At 39.8% G+C, this 25,608-nt stretch overlaps 2 protein-coding genes across 3 annotated transcripts; one reads left to right on the top strand and one right to left on the bottom strand.

Moving 5' to 3' along the window:
• Positions 1–1,891: 1,891 nt before the first annotated feature.
• LOC115680651 (wax ester synthase/diacylglycerol acyltransferase 11-like) lies at positions 1,892–4,695 on the bottom strand. 2 transcript variants are annotated; one of them, XM_056303698.1, is made up of 7 exons: positions 4,417–4,695; positions 3,506–4,078; positions 3,284–3,350; positions 2,953–3,068; positions 2,593–2,805; positions 2,363–2,500; positions 1,892–2,247 (listed from the first exon to the last, which is right to left on the bottom strand). In XM_056303698.1, the coding sequence occupies exons 1-7, from the start codon at positions 4,654–4,656 to the stop codon at positions 2,089–2,091; spliced, it is 1,506 nt and encodes a 501-aa protein (XP_056159673.1). In that variant the 5' UTR covers positions 4,657–4,695; the 3' UTR covers positions 1,892–2,088. The 2 variants fall into 2 exon arrangements, with proteins under 2 accessions (XP_056159673.1, XP_030460321.1); XM_030604461.2 differs by having other exon boundaries at positions 2,953–3,065.
• Positions 4,696–12,604: 7,909 nt separating this feature from the next.
• Positions 12,605–13,775, top strand: LOC115680650 (GDSL esterase/lipase At4g10955-like). The gene is made up of 2 exons (XM_030604460.1): positions 12,605–12,654; positions 12,743–13,775. Exons 1-2 carry the CDS (start codon positions 12,605–12,607, stop codon positions 13,773–13,775), a joined length of 1,083 nt encoding a protein of 360 aa, XP_030460320.1.
• Positions 13,776–25,608: the final 11,833 nt, after the last annotated feature.

The raw sequence follows: 25,608 nt of genomic DNA, 5'->3' as shown, positions 1-25,608 counted from the left end.
CACATTGTACATCCGGTTAAAGTTCAATGACTACATTATTCATTAGGTTAAAGTTCATGGATTATTTGTGTCATTTTCTCATTCTTCTTTTATTAATGTTTCGATGAATTGGTTGCAACCTTTTTATATTGCTTTTGCATCATGATTTGCTTGTTCTAGTTAAATGGTTATGTTAAATTTTTAGGATTATAATAAACACAAAAATACAGTGCATGGACGCTTAATGGATAGATATTTAGGACTTATAATTTGGTAAAAAGACTGTGTGGATACTTAGTTAACAAATCAATTAAGTTAGGGTACCGAAATGACATTAGTTTGAATAACTAGCGTAACCAAGTCCCCAACCCTAGAATTCTTGTTATGTAGAAAGTAAGGTATCCTCTCATGCCTTACTTGGTTTCTAGCCGACTCCAATAGGCTAGTGGCATCTTTTATAAAATCCTTATAGGTTAAATCGAATTACAATGAAAATCCCAAAACGTCACGCAAGGTAAGAGTTTGGCAAGAACTTGCGCCAATTGAGAACTGTTGATCCTTCACTTGACATTATCTCTAAACCTGTTTTCCCCAAACTGCTACGGAAGGGTTGCCACAGTAGTGCGTACATGAAGACTAGTAAGCTTATTAAGTCAAAACATCCTTTCCATCCTACTATTACTCTTCCTCCTAATAGAAACATTATCAGTTGGAAAAATATCTGTTTATTTTCGGAATGAGATATATTCTTTTAACTTTCGAATTAATAATTGAAATAGATAGTTTTATCTTTCATATTCTTATATTACAAAAAAAATCATAAGTACTAGCCAATATAAGAGTCTTTTTTAACGAGTGCCATAATACACTTAACAAGTATATACTTAATGACAAATGTCTTTATTTTTAAAGCATTAATTATACATGAAATGGGAAAGTAGTGTATTGAAAATTATAATTTTTCTTTGTTTGATTACTCAACAAATGTCATGGAGGCACTTGTAAATGAATTCCTTATATTAAAACGCTAAAATTCTGTATTAATTTGATAATTTTGAAATTTTGAAATTTTAAATTAAGGAATTGAAAATCTATAATTTACAACCTTAAGCTTAGAGCTATCAGCAAAAGGGGTGCCTCACTTTTATCAGGCCCGAAGCCAAAAGCAAGGTACTTCAATTCAATTCAAGGCAGATCTTTCTAAAGAGAACTTTCACATAGCATATATGGGAGGTTACCAAGTACTAAACATCGAATTATATACAGCTCAAGAAAATATTTGAACTTTGAGGTTATGTTTGTTTTGCAAAAAAATGAATGTTTTTAGAAACATTTTCCTAAAAATGATAGGTTATATCGCTTGAAATAATTAGTCAATGAAGAGTATTTTTATCAACAACAACCTATATCTAAATATTTCGTGGAAGATGAATATTTTTTCGTTCATTCATTTTTCCAAATTATTTATTTTTGGCAAAACAATTGGAGCCTGAATATGAATATTGGTTCTCGTGTGTCTTTTTTATATACACATTGTAAGATGTTTGTACGTCGTTGGTTCAGTAGTGAGCGGAAAGCCGATAGTTGGCTCCAAAGATGAACTCTCGCATCGTTCAAAAGATAATTTATAAGTTTTTCAAGTAAATACTAGTGTTGAGACTAGCGCTACTCACGTGCATTAAAAAAAGAAATCATTTTTTTTTACGGAAATTGGGTGATTATGTAATCGAGTGGATCTAGTGGCCAGTGGCTAGTCATCAAATTTGTGAATTGGTGGTTACTTTGTAAAAATAGAGTAACAGATTGTTTTTATTATTATATATTTTGATGCAAGGGCAGTAATGAAACATAGACTAACCGAGAAAAATATATGTTTTACCATAAATATGTAATATAGGTATAGAAATATACGTGGACTAATCACAATTTTATCATAAAAAGGAGCCATCCTTAATTCTTGATCAATCTCATGGTACCTTAGGCGTGTGGATGTGTACTTAACTCGTGGGAATAAAATGGAAGTCACGAGTTTCGACTTCAAGATGAGCGACACAAGAAGAGATTCTACTAAGAAACGACTTCAAAAATGCAAAAGATGATATCTGGTGACTAGTTGACGAGCCCCCTTTGAATCACTGCATCCTTGGCCGATTGAAGAGCCGCTCCGATATCGTCGCAGAGCTGGTCAGGATCCGGAATCGCGCCCTCATCGACCGCTATGAGCATCGTCATCTTCTTGATGTAGCTTATGAAGTGAATCGACAATGTCTGTGCACCAGAAAAATGTAGCACCAGCAAGCACAGATAAATGAATTTTTTGCAGGGAAAGAGAAGATCACGTTTCAACTATCATGGCAAGAACTAGTTAATGATGTATGCTTACGCGTGGGTAACCGTAAGTGCCGAAGGCAATGTAAGTCAAGGGATGCCCTAAATAATCCACCTCTTCTAACGATCCGACCATGTTTGTGTATGTCATCGTCGTGTTCGAGAGTATTCTGTAGTACAGTGCAGCTATTGCCTGCCAATCATGTTACCAGAAGTTCAAACTTCGTGCTATTCTTTTTATGTTCTGGGCACAGTTTGTTCTTTCTAGCTTGGAACATATAGTACCTTAAAGCCAAAGTATTTGAGGAGGATGCCTGTAATGTACAATGAGAAGGAAGCTTCGAGGGACGACTTCCTCCGATCCACGGCGGATTTTACATTGTGAATATATTCAAGAGGGTCATTTCGCATGGCTATGGAGAAAGGGAGGAGGATATACCCAACCTTAGTACCTGTCACGACCTTGATTTTTTTCTCATCCTCAGTATGAGCCGAAGCCTGCTTAAATTGCGCAATCAACTAAGACATGAAAGGTCGACCAATGACCAAATGGAGATGGGCTTGGTCCACATAATCTATAGACCATACAATATTTCATCGAGATTATGGTAATAATGTTCATCTTTGTGTCCAGTGGAAACATACCTTTGATTCAGTGGGTGGTATTCTTAAGTTCACGTAATGTGTTGCCCTGAGAAGTATATCTTTGGGAAGGTTGTCCTTCTTGGCTGATGCACTGGTAACTTTGTCGTCCTCTCCTGCTGATGTATGTATGAAGTGATTAAAAACAGCCGGTAGAGCGAGATCCATCATACATCCCACAAGAACAATGCGTGATATACGTGATCCAGACTTTGTGCTAATAACCCAAATTAAGATAATCCGATATGGTGGAAGTAGTTCTTTAAAACGAATGTTGCATGTTCAACATCAACCAGAACTGTTAGCAAAAAAGGGGAAAGTAAGATAGACCAACCATATCTTCTGTTGAGATAGCGAGAAAGACCGGCTTCTGTTATTCCAAGCAAAACATCGTTCACGGTCTGATTGGCGTATATCATCCGTGGGCAGAATAGCGCGAAATGTTGCCAGGGAGTTTGCATGGAAAAAAGGTTTAAGAGAATGAGATTCTTGCACGACCAAATTGATATAAATTAGCATTGGAAACAAAGAGAAAAGCACGTATGACTACACGTACCCCGTTCATGGCATTCTTCACTAGCTTTATGTCATCCAAAGTGAACGTCCTCCGGACAAACCTCTTAGGGTTGAGCTCCACCCTCACGCCTCCTTTGATTGGCGTCTCCGTGTCTTTCAGAAAGAGTGCCGTCGCCAGCCACAAACAAACACCGACGAATGTATTCCAAATCATTTGCAAACTCAATCGCGCCATATCAAGGAACCGTCGCCAAAAACCAACTCTCTCGATTTCTTTCTTATCCTTGAGTGACGACTTATGAGGTAGAGATGGTTTACGGTGAGAGCTGGTAAAGAGATAGGACATAAGAGAAGCGCCGTCGCCGATGGAGTGATGAGAGCGGAGGATGATGACGGCCTCGGCATCAGAGGTCTGCAGGTTGAGGAGGTGGAGCTCCCAAAGTGGCTTGGACAGGTCCATGGGGGTCATTGTGAGGTTGGCAACGTAGTCTTCCACGAACTTGTCCGGAGATTTGATGTTGTCGGGGTCTATACTCGGGACGATCACGTGGTTATCTACGTCAATCTTGGTTTTTCGCCATTTCATCTCCCCTCGCCTTTTGTCATCCATGACCTAACACAACAGTTCTCTTCACGTTGACATTGATCATCATATTTGTTCATGTTTCATCTTGTTTGTGCAAGTAGAGAGAAAATGTTTGTCTGATTATGCTAACTAAAAAGTAATATAATGAACAAACAAATTTTAGAGTCCTCTCTTATCAATTAGTTAAGGGACTTCTATTCCGCACATTAACGTCCAGAAAAAACCCAAGTTCAACGAGGCGATTGTACTTGAATTGATACGTGAATATAACGAAATTTTCATTCGCAGTTCTTTAAAATTCACGGATGGTTGGGAGGAAATTATCGCTGCCATAACCATCACGGCTTATTTGCATATTGATTTACCAGGACAGTGGAGAAGTGAGGATGCGGAGGGTGCTCTAAGCCAACTTTGATGGCATCCACGTTCAGCTTCGTTCGACTGCCCAACATCGATACGACGCAGCAGTTCAATCCAGGGGCATGGAACAGACGAGCTTTCGGACTCAATGGCTCATCGACTTCCTCTTTGTCCACCTTCTTCACCATCTCTTGCTCTATCTTGATGGGGGAAAGATCAACATGGGCTTTGCTCATTCTCATCATCCCTGATTCCTCTGAGATCGTCGTCTTGCTTTCAAATGGTGCAAGTAATCGCTCTTCTCGGCAAAAAATTTGCTCTGCACTGACTTATATAGAGCTGGAGCTTCCAGTAGTGTTGAGCCCACCTAGTTTGCTTTATTCCTAGAACCGGACAATTGAGGGAGTTCTTTCATTCGCTGGGCATTAATCAGATTAATGAACTCATTCACTGCTGTACGGGTATCCTAGCTCCAAAGTAGTACCTGGTCTTAGCAGTTCCTAACTTCTGGAGAGGAGGTAATAACTGCGATTGATCCGTTGGTGTAGGCTTGATTAGGCTCACCCATAGAAAGATCGGCTCCCTTTTTGTCCTTCGCTGCGAATGGTGTATTGGAATCGCAAGCTGGTAACTCTATAAGTAGACCCCTAGCTTGCCTTTTGCCACTCTAGTATAGGATATTGATGCGGGAGCACCGGCTTCCACCGATCGACTCTCAGGTTCAATTCCGACCTCGTCGATTGATCCGACTCAATCTTTATTCGTGCGTGAAAAGACCAATTTTGGGCACGACTTGATTCGATGGGTCCTTGCTTGAGGATGTCGATTCTACAAAGGAGTTGTTGATTTCCTTTTGTTGTCGATTTCGAGGCTACTAATCTGACTACCTAGCAATAAGAAATTGTTTTGGTCGATTGCCATTGCCGAAGGTGTTTGTTCCATTTCCAAGGCTGGTGCATGAATTTGGAAAAGTCAAAGTTTAAATTTCTTTGTGTTTTAATTTATTCTCTAGTTCCTAGATCTGTATTGGACTTTCTAGTTCCTATGTCTTTAATATTAGGGTTGTTCCCACGTCTTTAATGTTTAACTAGTTCCCATGTCATTACATGTTTGGCTATTTCTATACTTTAGTTCCTCTATAAGTAGAGGTGTAATCTCATCCGTAACATGATGTAGTTCGATCTTCCATTCTCCATGAACGAATCGAGATATATCCCCAAGCAGTGGCAAAGAATCACATTCATCCAAATTTTTATTGAAAAGAAGATCCAAAATGGTTTTAGAGTCCAAGAAAATCAATAGTAATCTCCAATAAACCCAGATTCAGGCCGTGCCACAATGCCCATAAATCCGCTTGAACATAATGAAATATACCCACAAACGCAGTAAATCTTCTGCATTTGGATCATTCTTATCAGGTTAAGCTTAAGTGTCTTATTTAGTTGAACTATTATCAACTAGTACAATCTATAATCTAACAAATTAATTTATCAGCAATGGTATGACTGTAGTGCCAAGTTCGTAACCAATTCCAAATACAAACTTAATGCCCCAAATGAAATGATGATATATTTTACAAATTTGATGATGTGATCTATCATATTTTGAGCTGCGTATTCGAAAGATTATATGAAATATGATTAATTTGGTTCAACAGACCTCGTCTATATAAATACTTGCTTGGAGATACGGTCCGGGTAGGCCATTTCCATTGATGACTACATCCCTTCCGAGAAAATTTCAGTTGTCGGAACATTAACCTGACTAGCTCTATGTGAGGAGTTAGTGTTTATGCTTTTAAATTTGCTTCAACAAGTATGGAGCAAAAAGTGAAAAGTAACTAAAACATCACGTTTGTTTGTAACAAGCACGCTTGTTTTAGAGCAATTTTGAATTATTCAGTCAAACAAACCCCCAGATTTTTTATTTTAGCTATAAACATCTAGGCACATTTCCTAATTGCCTTGAACCAATTGTGAACAACCCAAGCAAAATGACAAGTATAGGAAGCTATTGTTACTGAGGAAACAAGAACAAACAACTGCTAAAGCTCATAAAGTAGCGAAAGTCACTCCAAAGATGACTTCTTCATTAGAAAAAAAAGAAAGAAGAAAAAGGGAAATGGCTCGAAAACAAAGCCACATTCAAAATCGCAAAATCCGCCCCCAAAAAAAGTGAAAAACCACAGATGCAGTTGATGTGGGTTTCAGTTCAAGAGGCAGCTCCAATTGGCACGGTCTCCGGACCGTGGATAATTCAAAAAGAAGTGGGACCCTCAAATTTTCTATGTATTTTTGGATTATTTTTATACTCCAAAATATTGTCTAAATTATTCCCTAGAAGATACCTAGCATATTATTTAGGATATTCCTAAGGGTGGGCAATACGTTAAATGTACATAAAGCGGTAGATCTCCACCGTTAGATCGAAGAAGCAATCTACGGCTGTGATTCAATCCATACTTATATAAATAGAGGCCTCCTCCTTTCATTTGTATCATCTCACAAGTTAATACAATTTAGATCTTCTTTCCTGCACGGTCATTAGTTGGGATAGCAGTGGTTGATTTAATCTCATGACCCTAACTCATCTTAAGTTGGAATATGGCTTACCTGGAGCCTTTGGCTTCGAGGCATTTCAACTTTGAGTGACATGTGATGAATGGTGGCACCTTTCAGAGTCAGAGGCAGTGCTCTGTGATCAACTTGTATGGATTCAAGTTTGTCAAAGCTGACATAAAAAGCGAAGTTCTTGAAAAATGCAACTCTACTGTCAATTGACTCCTCTTGAGTACCAATTTGACCAAAATATCAGGAACCGTATAAGGCGTTTGAGTGCTTCCTCCAAATCTTTTTTTGAAAGATCTATTTCCTATCCTCAGATGGTATTGGTATGGGTCCCAAATTATTACGACCACTACATCCGCCGAAATTTTGCTTCTGAAGCAAAAATTATCAGGTAGATGGTGGAGAATTTCAAAGCTACATGTCGAGCTAGTTGGCCATTGGTCAGTCTTTTGTTGCCTTTTCCAATGAAAACAACAATGATTTTGGTGGGCATGGAAACGGCATCTTCGTTTTCACTCTGTGGGCGTCCCGCGCCCGCGCGACCGGGATCGAACTTTGACCGTCGATCGATCGTTCAATCGATCGATCGATCGTAGTTGGGTTCGGTCGTTCGATGGATGTTGTCCCCGTCCCCCCGTGCGGGGTGTGCGGGGGCGCTTTCAGTTGGTTCGCATGTGTGCGTGTGTTATAGACATCATAGGTGGTGAGCGCCGAATAGTGTGGCCTGCTGATAATGAGGAAGGAGGAGGAGGAGGAGGAGGAGAGGGTTTAGGCTTTTTTTCCTCTCTCGATCAAGGAGATAATATAGGATAGATAAATAGGAGAGGATGGCCTCCGGGGGCCGCTGCTCTATTTTGTTATATAGTGCCGCGTGTTCTCGCGCTAGTGTAATTTGAGGGTTGTTTTTGTTTTATATATCGTAAAATGCTAGGACTGGCCGGGGAAATTGGTGGTTATCCTTCAAGTCTTGTTGGTGAGCTTCTTCTATCCCGAAATCCTTTATCAACCTTGTTGGTGAATTTCGTCATCTTTATCCTTAGCTAGTGACGCATCCTTTAAGCCTTGTAATCCATCTTTCATCTATCACACACCTTTCCATTATCGCTCAAAACACACTCGCCGGGCCTGCATCCGCATGAGGAATGTTTCTAGCTAGGGAAAGGATCAATAGCTAACTTGAAGACCTTCTGCAAAGTGGCCTGAGAAGAAAAAAAGGGGAATTTATTTGACCGAAGTTGTGGCTTTTTATCACAAATTGACTCTAACTGAAGTTGCTCAAATGGATGATTAATTTGGGATTACAGGGATCTTATTGTGGAAGTCAAGATGCGCTTGGTTCAGAAAGGATGGAACGTAGAACTCGATTAGATTCATTTCAGTTTCTATGACATCCTGGCAAATACCTAATGGTTTTTGGTTCATGAATCAATCCGCACAACGAAACAGAGAAAAAGAGTACTAACAAATAAGGGATTAATGCATCGGAAATTTCAAAATTTGTTATGAAAATGCAATTGAATCTCAAACTTGTAAAAGGTGCAATCAAGTCATAAAATTTATCAAATTTGTGCAATCGAGTCTTTTCATTAATTCCGTCAAACTTGGCTAACGGAAAATGCTAACGTGACTTTTTTTTAATATTTTCTCTTTCTCACGTGGCGATGATATAGCTAAAACATGAAACATAAGCCTTAAACAACATCGTTTTGGTCCAAATCTGATTTTTAATACAAAATTTATTTAAATTAATTAAAAAAAAGCTAAATTAAAAAAAAAATAGTGGGGGCTAGGAATCAGCCCTTGCCGTTGCCACCCCACCATTGCTGGTTCGGGCCCCGGCCAGTGGCCGCGACCCTCACTGATGCTAGGGGAGCAGATTGGGAATTCGCTGGCAGCTAGCAACTCACAAAGTCGCTTCTGACCCCATTACTCACGAAGACTTACCAGCTCGTGGACGATCCGGCGTTGGACGATTTGATTTCGCGGAATAACGATGGGACAACTTTCATCGTGTGGCGGCCAACGAAATTAGGGTTTTCATTTATCTTATTTTTAATTTAATTTAAATTTAAATTTGCATTAAAAATCAGATTTGGACCATAACGACATTGTCTTAGCCTTATATTTCATGTTTAAGCCAAGTCAGTATTTTCTATTAGCCAAGTTGAACGGAGTTAATAGAAGGGCTCGATTGTATAAATTTAATAAGTTTTAGGACTTGATTGCACTTTTTATAAGTTTTAAGACTCATCTGCAGTTTTGTGATAAATATTAGGACTTCTGGTGCATTTATCATCCCAACAAACAATTCAAAGTGTGAAAGTCTCTCGACACCGAGCAATATACGTACGTGTAATATTGAACCGTCACAGCTGCGCAGGAGGTGCGAATACATCTGAACCACTTACGCCCGATCGAGATATGCATTGGCTCCCCACTTTGATTCACCCTAAAGTCAATAGGTAATCAAATTGGTTGGGAAATATTCATTAAGGTTTGGATCTTGTGCGTTCGTACATACTCTAATTACTTTAAGAACTTTGACTTCGACCAGCACATGCCATCGAATTCACCGGCCAAACGTGCACCTGACTTGTCAGAAAACATTAATGTTGGTTGACTTTTGAATTCGGCTCTACTTCTGCATCACATGGTTGATTTATGCAGTGCGCATCGACTTACAAGTTTTTTTTATATTCCATTTCCTTCGCTAAAAATGAATGATTTGAAAAATATTTTCATAAACATCATCATTTATCTCGCTTGAAATAATTAGTCTATAAAAAATATTTTCATTAATAAACATTTCCGTGGACAATGGAGTTAGATTTTATTCATTTTTTTTATCAGCGATACAAGCGATCGTTTTCAGAAAAATGTAGTCTAAATCATTTATTTTTCGCGAAAAAAATGCGTACTTAGTTTTGTGAAAATTGCCAAGTTCTCACTCTCCGACAGTCGCGAGCTCCTGTGGCCTCCATAAATACAGGAAATGAGGGAGGAAGAAGTGGCATTGCTGCAGAAGGAAGCTCCCCAAGAGTGATTCTACACATCGTTTACATTTCACCTGTAGCAGGTACTGTGTGTACTGCACATTTCTCTCTTCCTTAGTAATGCACATCTGAACATTCCAATTTCTTAATAAAACAAGTCTAATTGCATTTGGGTCGCTCTCCTTTTATCATGGAAAACAACATGTGTGAGAATTAGAAGATAGTGCAGATTTGAGAAATCAGCAGTCAGGATATTTAGAAAGAAGTACAGATTGTTACATCTTATGCGCCCAGGTTGGTGCCAGAAACATAACTAATGTAGAAGCAAAGTAAAATGTCACCGGCACGTATTTACATGATCAGTGGGTTTCTTAGAATTATCAGTGCACTTCTCCCAACAAACCATTTAAATTATGAAAGTCTCCCGATACCAAGCAATATACGTATAATTTTGAAAAAAATTGGATTTGGACCAAAACGAGGTCATCTTAACTATATGCTTTATGTTTTAGCCGCGTCATTGCCACGTAAGAAAGTGAAAATATTAAAAAAAACTACGTTAGCATTTTTTGTTAGCAAAGTTGGACGGACTTAATGAAATGGTTAATTCCAAAAAAAAAGCACAAATTTTAGGTTAAGTGACAATTCTGACCCCAACCTTTTTTTGTCTCATAAAAAAGTACCAATTTTTGGTCGAGTGACAATTTTGGCTCCAACTTTTTTTTGTCTCATAAAAAATCACCAACTTTCACACTTATCCCAAATCTAGCCCCCCTTTGACTCTCTCTCTCTCTCTCTGAAGTCACCCTTATTTGAGAAAAAAGTTTATAGTTGTGAGCTTGACAGATCTCGTCTATGGCATTTGTCGACGGGCGGTGGTCAATAACTTCAGATTATGACAAAACGACGAACTCTGACAAGAGAGATTCAATCTGGAGATCTTTTTGATTTGCTAGTGAAGTGAATGAGATCAACAGTTTCGCCGTTATTCTTCAAGCTATGGCTCGGAGAAGAAGACAATGAATAGTGCTTTAAATTCACTCAGCAAGCCACGTGGATTTATTGCTGAGGTGGAATAGTCAAGTTGGATAATCAATAGTTCTAAGTCAAGGGCGTTAGATTTGGGATTTAAATGAAAGTTTGTGATTTTTTATGAGACAAAAGAAAGTTGAGGTCAGAATTATCACTCGACCTAAAGTTCGTGCTTTTTTACGAGACAAAAAAAAGTTGGGGCTAGAATTGTCACTCAACCTAAAGTTGGTGCTTTTTTTTTTAATTGGGCCCTTAATGGAACGACACGATTGTACTAATTTGATAATTTGTACTTTTTGTAAGTTTTATGACTCAATTGTAATTCGTGATAAATTTTAGGATTTTCAGTACACTTATCCAAACAGATAATTTTAAGTAATAAAGTCTCTCGACACCAAGCAATATCAGTATAATATTGGAAAAAAACAGGAAAACGTTACGGCTGCGCAAGAGGTGCTAATGCATCTGAATTAATATACGCCCGAGCGAGATATGCATTAAGTCGAAAGGTGATCAAATTGGTTGGGAAATATTCATTAAGGTTTGGATCTTGTGAGCACACAATGATATACAGTATATACTCTAATTACTTGAGAACTTTGACTTCGACCAGCACATGCTATCCTATTCACTGGCCAAACGTGCACTTAACTAGTCAAAGAGAAAATTAATGTTGGTTGACTTTCGAATTCGGTTCTCCTTCTGCATCACATGGCTGATTCATGCACTGCACATTGACTTACATGCTTTGTTAGGTTCCATTTATTTTGCGAAAAATAAAATCCTAAAAATAATCGCTTCTTGAAGTAATTGATCGATGAAAAATGTTTTCAATATCAATAACAATTTATATTTAAATATTTTCGTGAACGATCAAAATATATTTTGTTCATTCTTCTTTTATTAGTAATTCAAGCGATCGTTTTTAGGAAAATATTTCACAAATCATTTATTTTTCCACAAAACAAACACACCCTTAATTTTGTACAAATTGCAAAGTTCTCGCTCTCTGACAGTCATCAACTCCTGTGGCCTCCATAAATACAGGAAATGAGGGAGGTAGAAGTGGCATTGCTGCAGAAGATAGCCCCCTAAGAGTGATTCTACACATCGTTTACATTTCACCTGTAGCAGGTAACTGTGTGTACTGTACATTTCTCTCTTCCTTAGTAATGCACATTTGAACAACATTTCTCTCTTCCATAGTAATGCACATTTGAACATTCCTTTCTTAATGGTACAAGTCTAATTACATTTGGGTCGCTCTCGCTTTATCATGGAAAAAAACATGTGTGAGAATTAGAAGATAGTGCAGATTTCAGAAATCAGAAGTCAGGATATTTAGAAAGTGCAGATTGTTACACCTTATGCCCCTAGGTTGGTGATAGAAACATAACTAATGTAGAAGCAAAGTAAAATGTCACTGGTACGTATTTACATGACCAGTTGGTGTCTTTGAAATATCACCCCCTTTCTGATGCGTTGAGGTACTCGGTTGTTTTGTTCCTTTTCAATGAAGGTCATATAGTTTTGTTGCATGTGACCGTTCATTCCCAGAAACAGTACCTTCTCTCAAGGGCGTCGGCTGTAATACACCCAAGATGGATGAGTTTAGCCATTCAGGGCCATCACATCTCAGGCGCATTGACTGGTAATGAAATCCATCTAATCTGCCCTCATCTCCAAATTTCCAATTAACCGATGTTAAAACAGTGATCTGACTTTTGAGGATCTTATAGGGACGATGCGTATCACTGCAGAGCTGTTGTTGCAAGCTTAGTTAATGGAGTTTACGTGATGGAAAGGGATCGCCAGAGGGGACGGCAGGGATCCCAGGCTCTCGCTCCGCCATGGTGGGAGTTCTTCCATTTCCAGTTATGTCACGTTTTAGTAGATGAGGTTGATTCCACTATCTTTGGCGCCGTTTACAAATTCGTGCTTCCTGATCGGGCAAGAAATGCCCCAGCTTATGTCATCGCCCTCAGAGGAGTGATGCTTACGCCGGCCACTTCTGCATGCGATTCCAAGCTAGTTGCGATGTGTGTCTCGAATATGCTCCACAGGGGCTCCCGCTTCAAGTCTGCTTTAGGAGTGGTGGAGCATCTCTTGCATTCGGTCCGGGCACCTAATGTGTGGTTGGCAGGGTATGCTCTCGGTGCTGCCATCTTGGTACTCGTGGGTAAGAAGATGGCCAGGAAGAATTTTGCTCTCAAGACATACCTATTCAATCCACCGTTCATGACCGTGCCGCTGGGACGTATCAAGTACCGCAACTTAAGAGACAAATTAATGACCCTAGCCAGGTTACTTAAAGCTGCAACTGCCGGCGCTCTGAACCCTCCCAAAAATGAGCCTCTAGTACATGACAAGTTTGAAGTCTTAGCTTGTTGGGAACCCAACCTGTTTGTGAATCCTGAAGATGATCTCTGTTCGGGTTACATAGGTTACTTTGAGCTTCGAACACTGATGGAATTGATCGGAGCAGGGAAAGTAGAGATGATCGCAATGCAAAATTCACTGATTAACCTGGCCAGGAGGGATTCGGATGCAGAATCAATTGACACCCTCCCTACAGCCTGTCTCACTACCAATCTGTGTCCATCTCCAGATTTTAAACTGGCGCATGGCATTGAGCAGTGGTGGGATAATCGTACTCAATGTCGGTCCGTGCTGCATAGGTTCTTGCCAAAGGAAAGGAAGTTTGAGATGATCGAAATGCCTCCAAGACACACTCAGCAAGGGCGTGGACGGAAAGTTGTTGCGAAACTGTGAAACGTTGAGCTCCATGCATGTGGAATCCTGTTATAACATCATCCTTAATCATTTCTCTTCACTCACTCTGTATTCAACCGAATGTTAGAATTATGTGCTAAAATGTGATTTGTGTTTGTTATATAAAGAAGAACTATCATCGTCCGTTTCTTTTTCTTCAACCTACTCTCTTGATCAGAGTCCTTAGCATAAAAAGAAACTGAAAGTGGAGTATTAGAAAGAGATGGGAAAGACATTGTTTGTATTAGCAAGAGATCTTTACATGGCTCCCTGCTTCTTGTGGAGACTGGAGACGTATATCAGTGGGAGAGAATATGTCGAATTTCACCAATTGCTGCTAAAATCGTTCTTAGATTAAATAGCGCGTAATCTCTTTTTTCGACAAGTCAGTATTTATTCGCGAGGACAAAAAGCAGGAGTGGAAAAGTAACGCGTGATTTCAGTGAGCAAGACAAATGCTCGCCTTGATTTGTGAGAACGCGAATACGATGAAAGATGTCGAGTACTTGTTATGTTTTCCATATACAATCAGCATCAGAAGTGGCTTCTAACAGCTAGCGGCCTTCTTAGTTCCTTCACATTCTTTCTTTCGAAATTTTGACCTGCACATGCAATCCGATATACTGGCCAAACGTGCAACTGAATGGCTACTCTGAGATAGAACAAGAAAAGTTGAGTCTGACTAATTCAACTTATAAGACTTTTGGGAAAAGAATCACAAATGGCATGTGCTCTTCAGCTTCAGTCCCGGCTCTCTTTAGGCGTACCAAGTCAACCATCACAAGGTCTCGCTGTGATGTACTGTGAAACCAGATGCAAGTCTTTCTTGATTGGAGCTTGGGGTTTGACTTGAAAAGCTTTTTAATTCATTGTGCAGAATTGTTCCTTATGCAGACATTCATGAGCCTGGTGTCCTGCGTAAATGCAGGAAGTGGAGGCTGAAATAGTGGCGAGCAGCGGAGAGAAGCTTAATTGACGACGAAGATTTGAAAACTACAACTACGATACGCGCCGGAATTTAATCGACGACGAGATATCTGAAACTATAACTAAAGTACGAGAATTGAAAGATATTTAAACTGCGGAAAAGTAAAGATAAAAATAAGTTTGCGAGAACATTGAGTTCTTTGATTGATCGGAGCAAGCTTTACGAAGAGTATAATGTGGAGTACGATCTGGCTATTTATAGCCCACAATGGACGGTTACATGCAGTGGTTACAATCTTGGAATTCAAATAAATAAATAACTTCCAATGATTACAAGAAGTTGTGTTATCCCTATTATCTAAAATCTTATCCACAAAAAGTTATAAAATCCCTAAATAAGCGGCAACAAAACATAACTATCAGCAGTTATGTCTTTGTGTCGATTGCCCACTTCAGATAACTTTGTCAATTAACTTCTCAAGTCTTGATAAAGGTTCACATAACTGATGTTGTCAATGACTTTTTTAGTGAGTTGTCGATTCCCTTCAAGTTGTCAATTGTTATATTCATCGTTAACCAAAATTTGCTACAATCGACTAAGTCTGATAATTGTCGATAATAACCAAAAACTTGGTAATTTTTGGGGGAAAATTACCAAAACAATCTTAAACCTATTGCAATTGTGCCAATTTAGTCCTAAACATTTTTTTTGTGCCAATTCAGTCTTAAACCTTTTCCATTTGTGCCAATTTAGTTCATCCGGCCAATTTTGGCCAGCCGGCGAATGCTGACGTGACAATTTTTAAAATATATATTTTTCTTTTTTCGAATTTTTTTTCTTTTTTTTTCCTTCATCTTCTTCAACCTCTAGCCGGTCGCCGAATCAGCGACTGGCCAGAGGCTAGGGCTGGCGAGGTTGGCCTTGCCTAGCAATGGCGAGGTCTCATCCTCGCCAGTCGCTTCAAGTGAGGCCGACCTTGCCAGTTGTCGGCGAGGTTGACCCCTCGCCAGCGATGGCGAGGACGGCCTCGCTCGACCTCGCCAGATGCGAGCAAGGATGAGCCTTGCTAGATCTAACGAGGTCTCGTCCCCGCTGGCCCCAGCCTCTGGTCGATCGCTGCTCCGGCGACTGGCTAGAGGTTGAAGAAGATGATGGACAAAAAAAGAAAAAATAGAAAAAAATTAATTAAACTTATTTTTAAAAAATTATTTTAAAATTGCCACGTCAGCGTTCGCCGGCCAAATTTGGCCAGATGGACTGAATTGGCACAAATGCAAAATGTTTAGGACTGAATTGGCACAAAAAAAAAGTTTAGGACTGAATTGCATAATTGCAATAGGTTTATGACTGTTTTGATAATTTTTTCCAATTTTTGGTGTCAACGAGGTGACCATTTTCAAACAGAGCTATTGGGAGTTATGACAAATTATAGGAACATCACCAGTGATCCATCCAAGAGGAACATGTTTAGCCATTCAGGGACCTCACATCCCAGTGTGATTGACTTGGTACTAAAATTATGTAGCCTAGCCAAATTCCATCTCCACATTCCCAATAATGCAGATCCCCGAAAGGTAATTGACAATCCGAGGTTCTTGCAGGAACGACACATATCACCAGAGAGCGACCGCCGTGAACCTAGTTCAAGGAGTCAATGAGGACGGCACAGACCGCAGGCTCTTGCTGCACCGTGGTGGGAATTCTTCGATTTCTAATTAGATCGTGTGCGCGTATATGATTTCGATTCCACCATCTTTGGTGCCATTTTACAAGTTCCCGATTCCAACCCAGCAGGGGGCTCGGCCTTTTGTACAATCTGCCCCGACTTATGTTGTAGCCTATACAGGCGCAATGCCTCAGCAAGCCACAGTGCTAACGGACTTCAAGCTGGACATTATGTGCCTCTCGACAAGCTCCACATGAGCTCGTGCTGCAAGGTCGCGCTACAAACGGTGGAAAATCTCTCTCGGTGACTGCTGGCGGGCACTCTCTTGGAGCAGCCTTCCGATACTCGTGGGGAAGAACCTGGCCAGGAAGGGTGTTCCTCTTCAATCCGCCATTCGTCTTGGTCTCATGCAGTGCAATGGTTGAAGCAAAACAGGACGTCAAGAAAAGAGTATTTAATACTAATCAATAGGAGTACAGTGATTGTGAAGCAGCTGAATTTGGAGAAAATCGAAAATATTTGTGGGGGATATGATAGCTTCGGTGATTTGGCATGGTTCAATCAGGCTATACACTAGCATTGTGAAATAATCCTGCATGTGTTACAACAGTTGATGAACTAGCAAAACGTTTGGATGTTTGTTTACCAGTTTCTATTACTGTCCTATTATTGTCCTCGCAGGTGAGGTGGATCTTCTAGGGTTATCATCCATAGCGCTGGACGAGCAGAGGATAATTGAGTCGTGGTCCCTGAGAGTTAAATATTTACATGTTCAGTGCCGTCACATCTTACTATTATTGGCTAGTATTTCGACAATCTACACCAATTTCCTTCTATCATCAGAGAAAATCTTCTTGTTTTACTGGCTATTTGGAGCATCGTCATTGCTCGAATTCTCATCTGCCACGAGAGTTAGAGCATATAACCTGAATTGTCGTATACTACACTTCATGCAAGCTATTCACCCTTCAGAGCATCTTGCAGGAATGTCATACATCAGGCCAGAGCGATTGTTGCGTGCCTAGTTCATGGAGTCTGTCATTGAAAAAGACTGCCAAAAGAGGCGGCTGGCAACCGAGGCTCTTGCTCCACTGTGTCGGGAGTCCTTTGAATTCCATTTACATCATGTTCTTACGGACGATGTTGATTCCACATTTTTCAGTGCCATTTTCATGTCCAACCCTTCTGCTTCATCTTGTCATTCACTGCTACATAAAGCTCCCAGTACAACGCACTATTGCTTGAAATGAGGTCGGTGCTAAGTAACGTCAATCTCGATCTGATGAGCATCTTCCACGCGCTCCACAAGGGTTCACGCTACGAGATAGCCGCAGAAATAGTCAGAGACTCGAGTCACTTCTGTTGGCATCACAAACGTTTGGTTGGCGGGACAATCTCTAGGTTAAGCCATCCCTTTGCTTGTGGGGAAGAACCTGGCCAGGATTGGCTTTCCTCTTCGGACATACCTCTACAATTGGCCATTTGTGTCTGCGCCGGTCGAGCTGATCAAGAACTGCGAGCTGAAAGCTGGCTTTTGATTCGTGAGCCGCATGATCAGAACACGAGTTCTCAACAGCATGAGGACTTATAGTGACAATAAGCCCATGATGGATGGACAATTTGAAGGTTTGACCACATGGGTCCCCAACCAATTTGTGAACCCACATAATGACACATGCAAAGGCTAGTCGTGGAACTCTGAGCAGACGAAGAGGATCGAAGAGATTGGAAGAGGAGGAGGGACAGAGAGAGTTGCTACACAGAGTTCACTGATCAGTCTGCTTTTATTGGCAATGAGGAATGAGGATTCGGAGTTGCAGGACATCTTTCCTTCAGCTCATCTGAGCATCAATTTGACTCCATTTCTTTAGCACAGTGCAACCCCTCAGCCTCGGACAGTGGCGGAGCAATGGTACCCCAAATCAGTCAACTTTTCATGTACCATGAAGGAGGGAAACTGTTGTATTTTATTTTAATGTCATGATTAGTTCGTGGTTTGAGAGGAAATTTAAAAACATGTGAGGCAAATAGTAATCATGTCAGATAAGAATATGCGGAAAAGAAAATTATATACTTTCTATATAGTTAATAATGAAGACTAATTGACATAGATATAAGTTTTACGTTACTATCTAAGGTAAGAAATAATTAGAAGCAAGAAAGCATATACAATCCAGAAAGATATATGTACCATTCGAAGAGATATGATGAATCTTCTAACATGTCCCTCATACTGAGATAGACGGATCAACTGGAATTTAAAAAAAAAAAAAAAAAAGATCCTCTGTTGGATGTGCCTAAAAACGTCATGGTCCAGTAGGCTACGCGAACCGATTCGATCAACTGACTTGCACAATAAGTTGACATGGCTGCTCACATAGCAAGCTACGCGACAACAGAGTAACGTGGCTACAAACGTGACAGATACACGTTTGGGTTTGACTTGGGTAGGGCTACACAACATCAGGCTGACATGGCAGGTTGCGACAACCAGCTGACGTGGCAGATGCACGTTTGAGTCTAACATGGACAAACTACACTACAACATGTTGACGTGGTTGTTGACATGGCAAGCTACTTGACATAGGTTGGCATGGCCGCTAATGTGGCAGATACGTGTTTGAGTCTGACTTGGTGCAGGCTAGGTGACAACAGACTAAAATGGGCCATAGCTATTGACGTCACCATCAAAGGAGATGACCAATGTTGAGGATCAACATGAGAGAAAGACATTAGTAATATAAGAAACAGAGAATCGGATAGTTTTTGCATATTCAGAAACAAAGAGTATATTAGATATTCATAGGTTTTACCCTTTGACTATTTGAGGTAACAAGCAATTACGATCAATCAAGGATATGCACAATTAAGCAAGATATCTGTATTGAGAGCATGCATATGATGCCTTCACCAAGGAAGAGTCAAAATCTAAGCCTGTCACAATTGGATCCACCTTCACTAAAAACATGAAGCCAATGTTATAGGCCAACTAGGGTATATTTATTGCTTCACCACACAAATACTATAGCGTGAGACTTTCTAACACAACTCGCCTTCATGTGAGAGCTCAGTATTAGAAACGCTCTTGATTTAGATATTCTTCTGTCTCAATATGTCTTAACTTGAATTTCCAGTTTGTTGCCTTGTGAGGATTGCAACTCCCACTTCATCCTTAGTCTTGTCACGACCTAACCCTCGAGGGCCTCCTCGGGAGAAATAGGTTTAGAGGTATTTTATTGGACTCTCCCTAAGTCCATATCTCGCGTGACATTGATCGTTTAAATCTATTTGTTCAATAGGAGCCGCCACTAGCCATGATTAAGGGTTAGCTAGAAATCCTAATCGAGATGTGGGAGTGTCATCTCGAAAACATACGCAACCAGAGATTATTAGGGATCGGGGACTTGATTACACTAGTTTTTCAACTAATGCCCTTTCGGTACCTAAACTCGACTATTTGCTAACCAAAATATCACGGCAGTCTTGTACTAATCGAGAATTTTGAATTTTCATCATAACCATTCTAAAAGGGGAAAACAACAATAAATGAATTTAAAGTACGCAATCAAATGAAATCAAAATGAAAGTGCACAAACAGCAACTTAGCATCGTCTCTAAAAAAAACAATAAAAAATCCCTAAGGTAAAGCCCTAAAGGCTTATGCAATTTTGGGTACAAATTTTATTCAAACCTAAAGTGTTTATTAAAAGCCCTAAACTAAGTGAATTCCAATTTTTTTTTTAGCTTTTCTCACACATTTTTTATTTTTTATTTTTGAATTTTCCGATTTTTTTATTATTTTTATTTTTATTTTTTATTGGGAAATGGATTTCATACCGGGTCTAAGAACCCGGTTTGATTCATTAGTCCGGCCTGGACCCTGATGGTCCGGGCTTGGTCAATTCGGGCAAGTTCTTGGGCCCAATAGGAATAAGGCTCAAACTATCAAATTTCAGTTTTTATCAACCTAGGCCCAATTCCAATTCAGCCCATTCAATTGACTTGACAGACGGCCCTTTACACTTTTGCTCCGCCTAAATCAGAACGTGACTCGGTCTCCATAATAATCAACTCTTTTTACTTCTTTTTTATTTCTAATTTTTTATTTCTTTCTTTTTTTTTATTTTTCTATTTTTTTATTTCCTTTTGGCCTTCCCCTCTGCATCGTCTTCTCCCTCGATGTCTTCTTCACCGAAAGCTCACTTCCCTCACGCCTTCACTGAGAACAATTATTCCGGTTAACTTCATAACACCGTCGGCCTCAAACTTCAATCGTCAACATCAATAACCACGGCCAACCAATAACCACCGGCCACTAGTTGGCCGACGGTTTCTACATCGTCGGACTAAATCCGGCGAGAAATTCTCAAACTCAAAAATCACGTAAACTGAGACTCAATCGCACGTAGGAGATATATATGCAAATCAAATCATGAGAGATGGACTAACTGAAGCGGCCTCTAACCGCAGGCATCGCTCCGGCAAAAGTGGAATGAATCTCCGTCGAAGGTTCCATCAATGGCCGACTCGGAAAAATGATGAATATGCCACAAAATGAAGGAAAAACACAGATTCAGTATTGATTCATCAACCTAAGAACACATCAAGCATAAAAGAACGAATTCTACGCACTGATTTCACAAAAATCAATTCGGTGCTTCTTTCAAGCATTTTGTCGAACATATGATATGCGATCTGAAAAACGAGATTCCGATTTGATTTCGATATGATTCTCAATCAACAAGTGATATACAGATGCCTAAATCATATTATTCTACAACAAATAGCCTTATTTCATGAGATTTTCACACAAACTCGAAAATCGAATCAACTTCTCTCGGCCAAAACAGTACATATAAGAGAAAGAAGTCTTACCTGGTTTGGAAGCAACGCGTAGTCCTCACGATCGTCTGGTTTGGAAGCAACGCGAAGTCCTCACAATCTTCTACGAAAAGGACCGCAACGGAATTAGGCGTCTTTCGGCACGGCGAAGAAACGACGAACAACAATAACTCGAGCTTCCGAAGCGAAGAACAATGATGTCTCGTATATCCGAAATGGTTATTCACGGGGTTGGGCCAACGAATGAATTAGGCCCAAACGATTTTTTTTTTTTTTTGAAAATTTCTATCTTTATAATCTTGCCAAAGAAATGGATGCTTGGATGGTCGACGAAAATTCAGGTGTCAACAAGTCTCATTATCCAAACCAAACCATAAAGACTGTTGTTGGGATTGCGTTGTTACACCACAACACCCACCTTCACCCCATGTCTCTCTCGCCAAATCAAACCATGAAGATAGCCCAGAAAGTGGAAACCGTGTTATCCACAAATTCCTTCATTGAGATATTCACCAAACTTTGATACATATTGAGAATGGTTCATTAATCAACCATCGGCTTTGATACCAATTGTTGTGTAAAACAAGCGATGAAACATTAAGATAATTAAAACAAGAAAATAAACCAAACATCGGATTAACTTGGTTTGGTTGATGGAACCTACTTTACTAGAAGAGCAGCACAGTATTCCGCTATAGATGAAGCCATACAGTGACAAATACAATCACACTCGATCTCTCAAACATTCTCAATATTTTCCTAATCCCCAATTACACTCATTAATTAACGTAGTGTTTGGCCTTCACAATTCCTAATAAATAATCTCCCAATCTCACAAAGGAATTCACAAATCTTAGTACAAAAATTATTGGCTTCAACACTCCCATATTGCTTTAGCTGTAATTCATGAAGAAGTCAACTCTTGGAAGCTCTTCATGAGGAAGCACGAAGAAAACCCACTTCTTATATATAGAAAGAATTGGATAAGAAAAGCTACTCAAACTAGGAATCCATAGCTAGAAAACCTACTCAGATCAGATTTCCTTTACGAACTCGAACTTAAGACGTAATGTCAACAATATTCACAATTCCGAGAGAAATGGAGAATGAATGAAGATACGGTGAATCTCCTAAATATATTTTTAGCAGTCTAAGAGACACATATGTAACATATTCGTTGAACTGCAAGTGTCCCATTGCAAGACATGAAGTCCAATCCATGGGCTTACCATTACACTGTGGAAAATTCAGTGCAAAAAAAAACATGTGATATCATTACCAGTATCACCGTAGCCCACTTGGCTTCAGGAATCACTTGCTGCCTCCTGTTGGCCAATAGAAAACTTCTCAACAGTGTTTTGGAAAGCCATAACCCCCGGATCAACCATGGCATAAGCGTGGAAGAGTACTAGACCATTGAGGACCTTTTAGGCCTTGGGCCAAATTTGGTTCTTTCGTGTTAATGTGGTCGAGCAAGTAGCTGAAGCAGAGGCACATCAGACCCCAAATTGGACAAATTCGGCTAGTCCGAGCCCAAAAATTTGTCAAAAATCTCTTTTGGGCCTCAAAAGGCAGCTACCAATGTCTGTCGATGCAGTGTCTGCTATACCGACCTAAGCGCGACGGTACTACTCACAGCGAACTGGATTTGATTTACGCGACGCTTGAACCGACTGATTGATAATAACGTGTTCTTTTTTTGTTGCTTTGTTGCTGTTCAGTTCCAAGTGGATGTCAAAAGGAAGCATTGACATTACGGGGTGGCGCCAAGTCTTGCCATGTAGGGCAAGGCCATAGTGGCCAAAAAAAAAAAACACAGACAATATCAACATCATGATCTTCGATTTGTCCACTAATTATTAGAACCTCCCAAAGGTTGCACGCCAAGATTTTCTTTTTTTTTCTGAGGAAAATCAGATGCAGAAATGTCTTTTTTTGTCCCAAGTTATACATAGATTGTGTGGCTATTAAGCTATTAGAACAAATGACTTGCTGATTATGTTATGTATACACACACCCATTTAAAGTCCATTGTCAAATTCAGTTGATTGGATTGAAAGCTGCTTCTTTATCTCGTGTTTGAGCGATAACCTTTTCCCCCCCTAGTCACAGTCCCTCATTAAGTTCAAAAACCCTATTTAAGTGCCCGGTTTTGAGCCCGCATCGTGCCCGTAATACAAAAAAATCTGGCGTAGCACCTTCGTATCGTGACCTTGTGGAAAACAAAAAAAATTTATGAATTTATAAAAAGATGGGTTTTCTTCATTTTTTTTTTCACGAGGATAATATCGGGACACGGTAGGAACCCTAGATAAATGACTATACAAAACCGACATTGTACTCACCTATATGTTGTTGGCACTAGGGTACGATGAAAGATGCCCAGTACTTGATTTACGTCTTCAACTAGAATACAACATCCTCATCATTGTTGATTGCATCCCCCATTGAATTTTGCTTGCAATGTTGACTGGAGGTGGATGGGGGTATCGAAGACTTCAAGTCACATAAAAAATAAATGTGGGCCTCTAATCATATTATGGCCAGTTGCTATCGACCTACATAGAGTGTAGGTCAGGGAAAAAAGGATGTCAACACTTGCCAGCATTGGATATAATGTGTCATGAATATGTGAATTATGTACAATGATAGCGTTGGGAGTCCAACACCTAGCACCGCTAGTGGAAAACTAGTGCCTCATATCACTAAGTACTAAAAAAATAACATATGTATCGTCGGAGAAGTTACCTAATCGGTTCTAAACTTATTGTACGAATACCAATTCAGTTATAAACTTTTCAATTTTGTCAATTTAATCTTAAACTTTTGTGCGAAATTCCACCGTAGTCCTTCTAATCAGTTTTCTCCGGAGATTGTCAACATAGCGATCCAGTCATTGCCAGTCGTCCTACGTGGCATATACCGTCATATTAGTGATTTTCGACGAAAATTGGCTGGAAGAACTGTATTGAAATTTCATACAGAGGTTTATAACTAAATTGACAAAATTGAAAAATTTGCGACTGAATTGACATCCGTATAATAAGTTTAGGACTGATTTGACAATTTTTCTCAAATGACGGGCATGCTCCGGATGTGACCAGAACATGTTTAGTGATAAGGTTACACTACTAAGTTGGATTAGTGGGCATTCTAAGATGTAAACATCAAGATCAGTGCTTTTTCTTAAGGTGCCCCTTTCATCTCATCTATATGTTTTAATTGCTTTCCTTTTCAATAGTCCTAAGGACGAGCCCCACATTGAATAATTGCAATCCCACGAGATGAGTGCTTCTCCACCTTCTAAAGTTTATTTCTTTTCATAGGAAAATGAGTAATAAAGAAGAAAGCATGATATCAGCGGGCGGATGCTTGAGAAGCTCATGGCAATGGCTAATCAAAACTGATCTGGTGCTTGAACTTAAAAAGTAGTGGTCCTCCTCCCCAATTAACCCCAATGCCTATCCACTCCAACTTGAGCATTGGCCATTAGCTTTTGCAACCAACCCAATCATGGTTTAATTCTTCTTCTTCTTCTTGTGAGCATGATGGAACCAATCATGTGGTAATTGAATGAGCAGGACACGAATCACGGCACCTAACAGGTCCATAAGCTCGATTAGGTACGTTAACTCACGTCACGAAATAATTATCTGGTTGGAGTGATCACGAGCCTTTCGTGTCAATTTAAAAAGTTAGTGGATAGGCTAAATAAATCACATAGTCCTTTGAATAATTTTTAGTTAGTTGAGGCTACAAGACATTAAAGAGCTAAGAAATAAAGGGAAATGCCACAAGTGATTCCTGAACTTTTGCTCAATGTGTAATGTGGTGCCTGAACGTTTAATTTGTTCAATGTGGTCCTTAAACTTTAACCCAATGTAACACTGAACATATTTATATAGTTCATTGGACTACATTGAACATGTATCAAAAGTCCAAGAATCACATTGAATAATTTAAAAGTTTATGGATGATATTACACATTGGTCTAAAGTTCATGTATCACGGTACATATTGGATCAAAATTTGTGGATCATTTATGTCATTATCCCAAGAAATAATTATGATATAAGTTGCTCAACAGGATCATGTGATCTCGCATGGGGGCATGGCTATGTGTGCCCCCCACCGCCACCCATGGACGGTATCCACGTGCCTTGTTGCATCGGTTCGTGGCCTCAATTCATCGTTCCTCCATGAACTCGCCATCACCCTTTGTCAACTTGCCCCTCTCACCCGACGCTAGAGAAAGAAGTATGCAGTAGCGTCAGCAAAGCCCGTCTTGTCCCGCGACACGTTGGCTAAAGTTTAGATAGAAAAGGTAAATTTAAACTTGGATGAGAACAATCATGTGGCGAGGGAGATTTTACCCGACAAAAGCTTTACAATTCACA

Source organism: Syzygium oleosum, unplaced genomic scaffold, assembly GCF_021117445.2.
Source record: "Syzygium oleosum isolate NSW1041296 unplaced genomic scaffold, Sole_v2.1 Sole_v2.28, whole genome shotgun sequence".
NCBI lineage: Eukaryota > Viridiplantae > Streptophyta > Magnoliopsida > Myrtales > Myrtaceae > Syzygium > Syzygium oleosum.
Note: the sequence above shows the minus strand (reverse complement) of the source record. Positions and strands in the feature narration are given on the sequence as shown.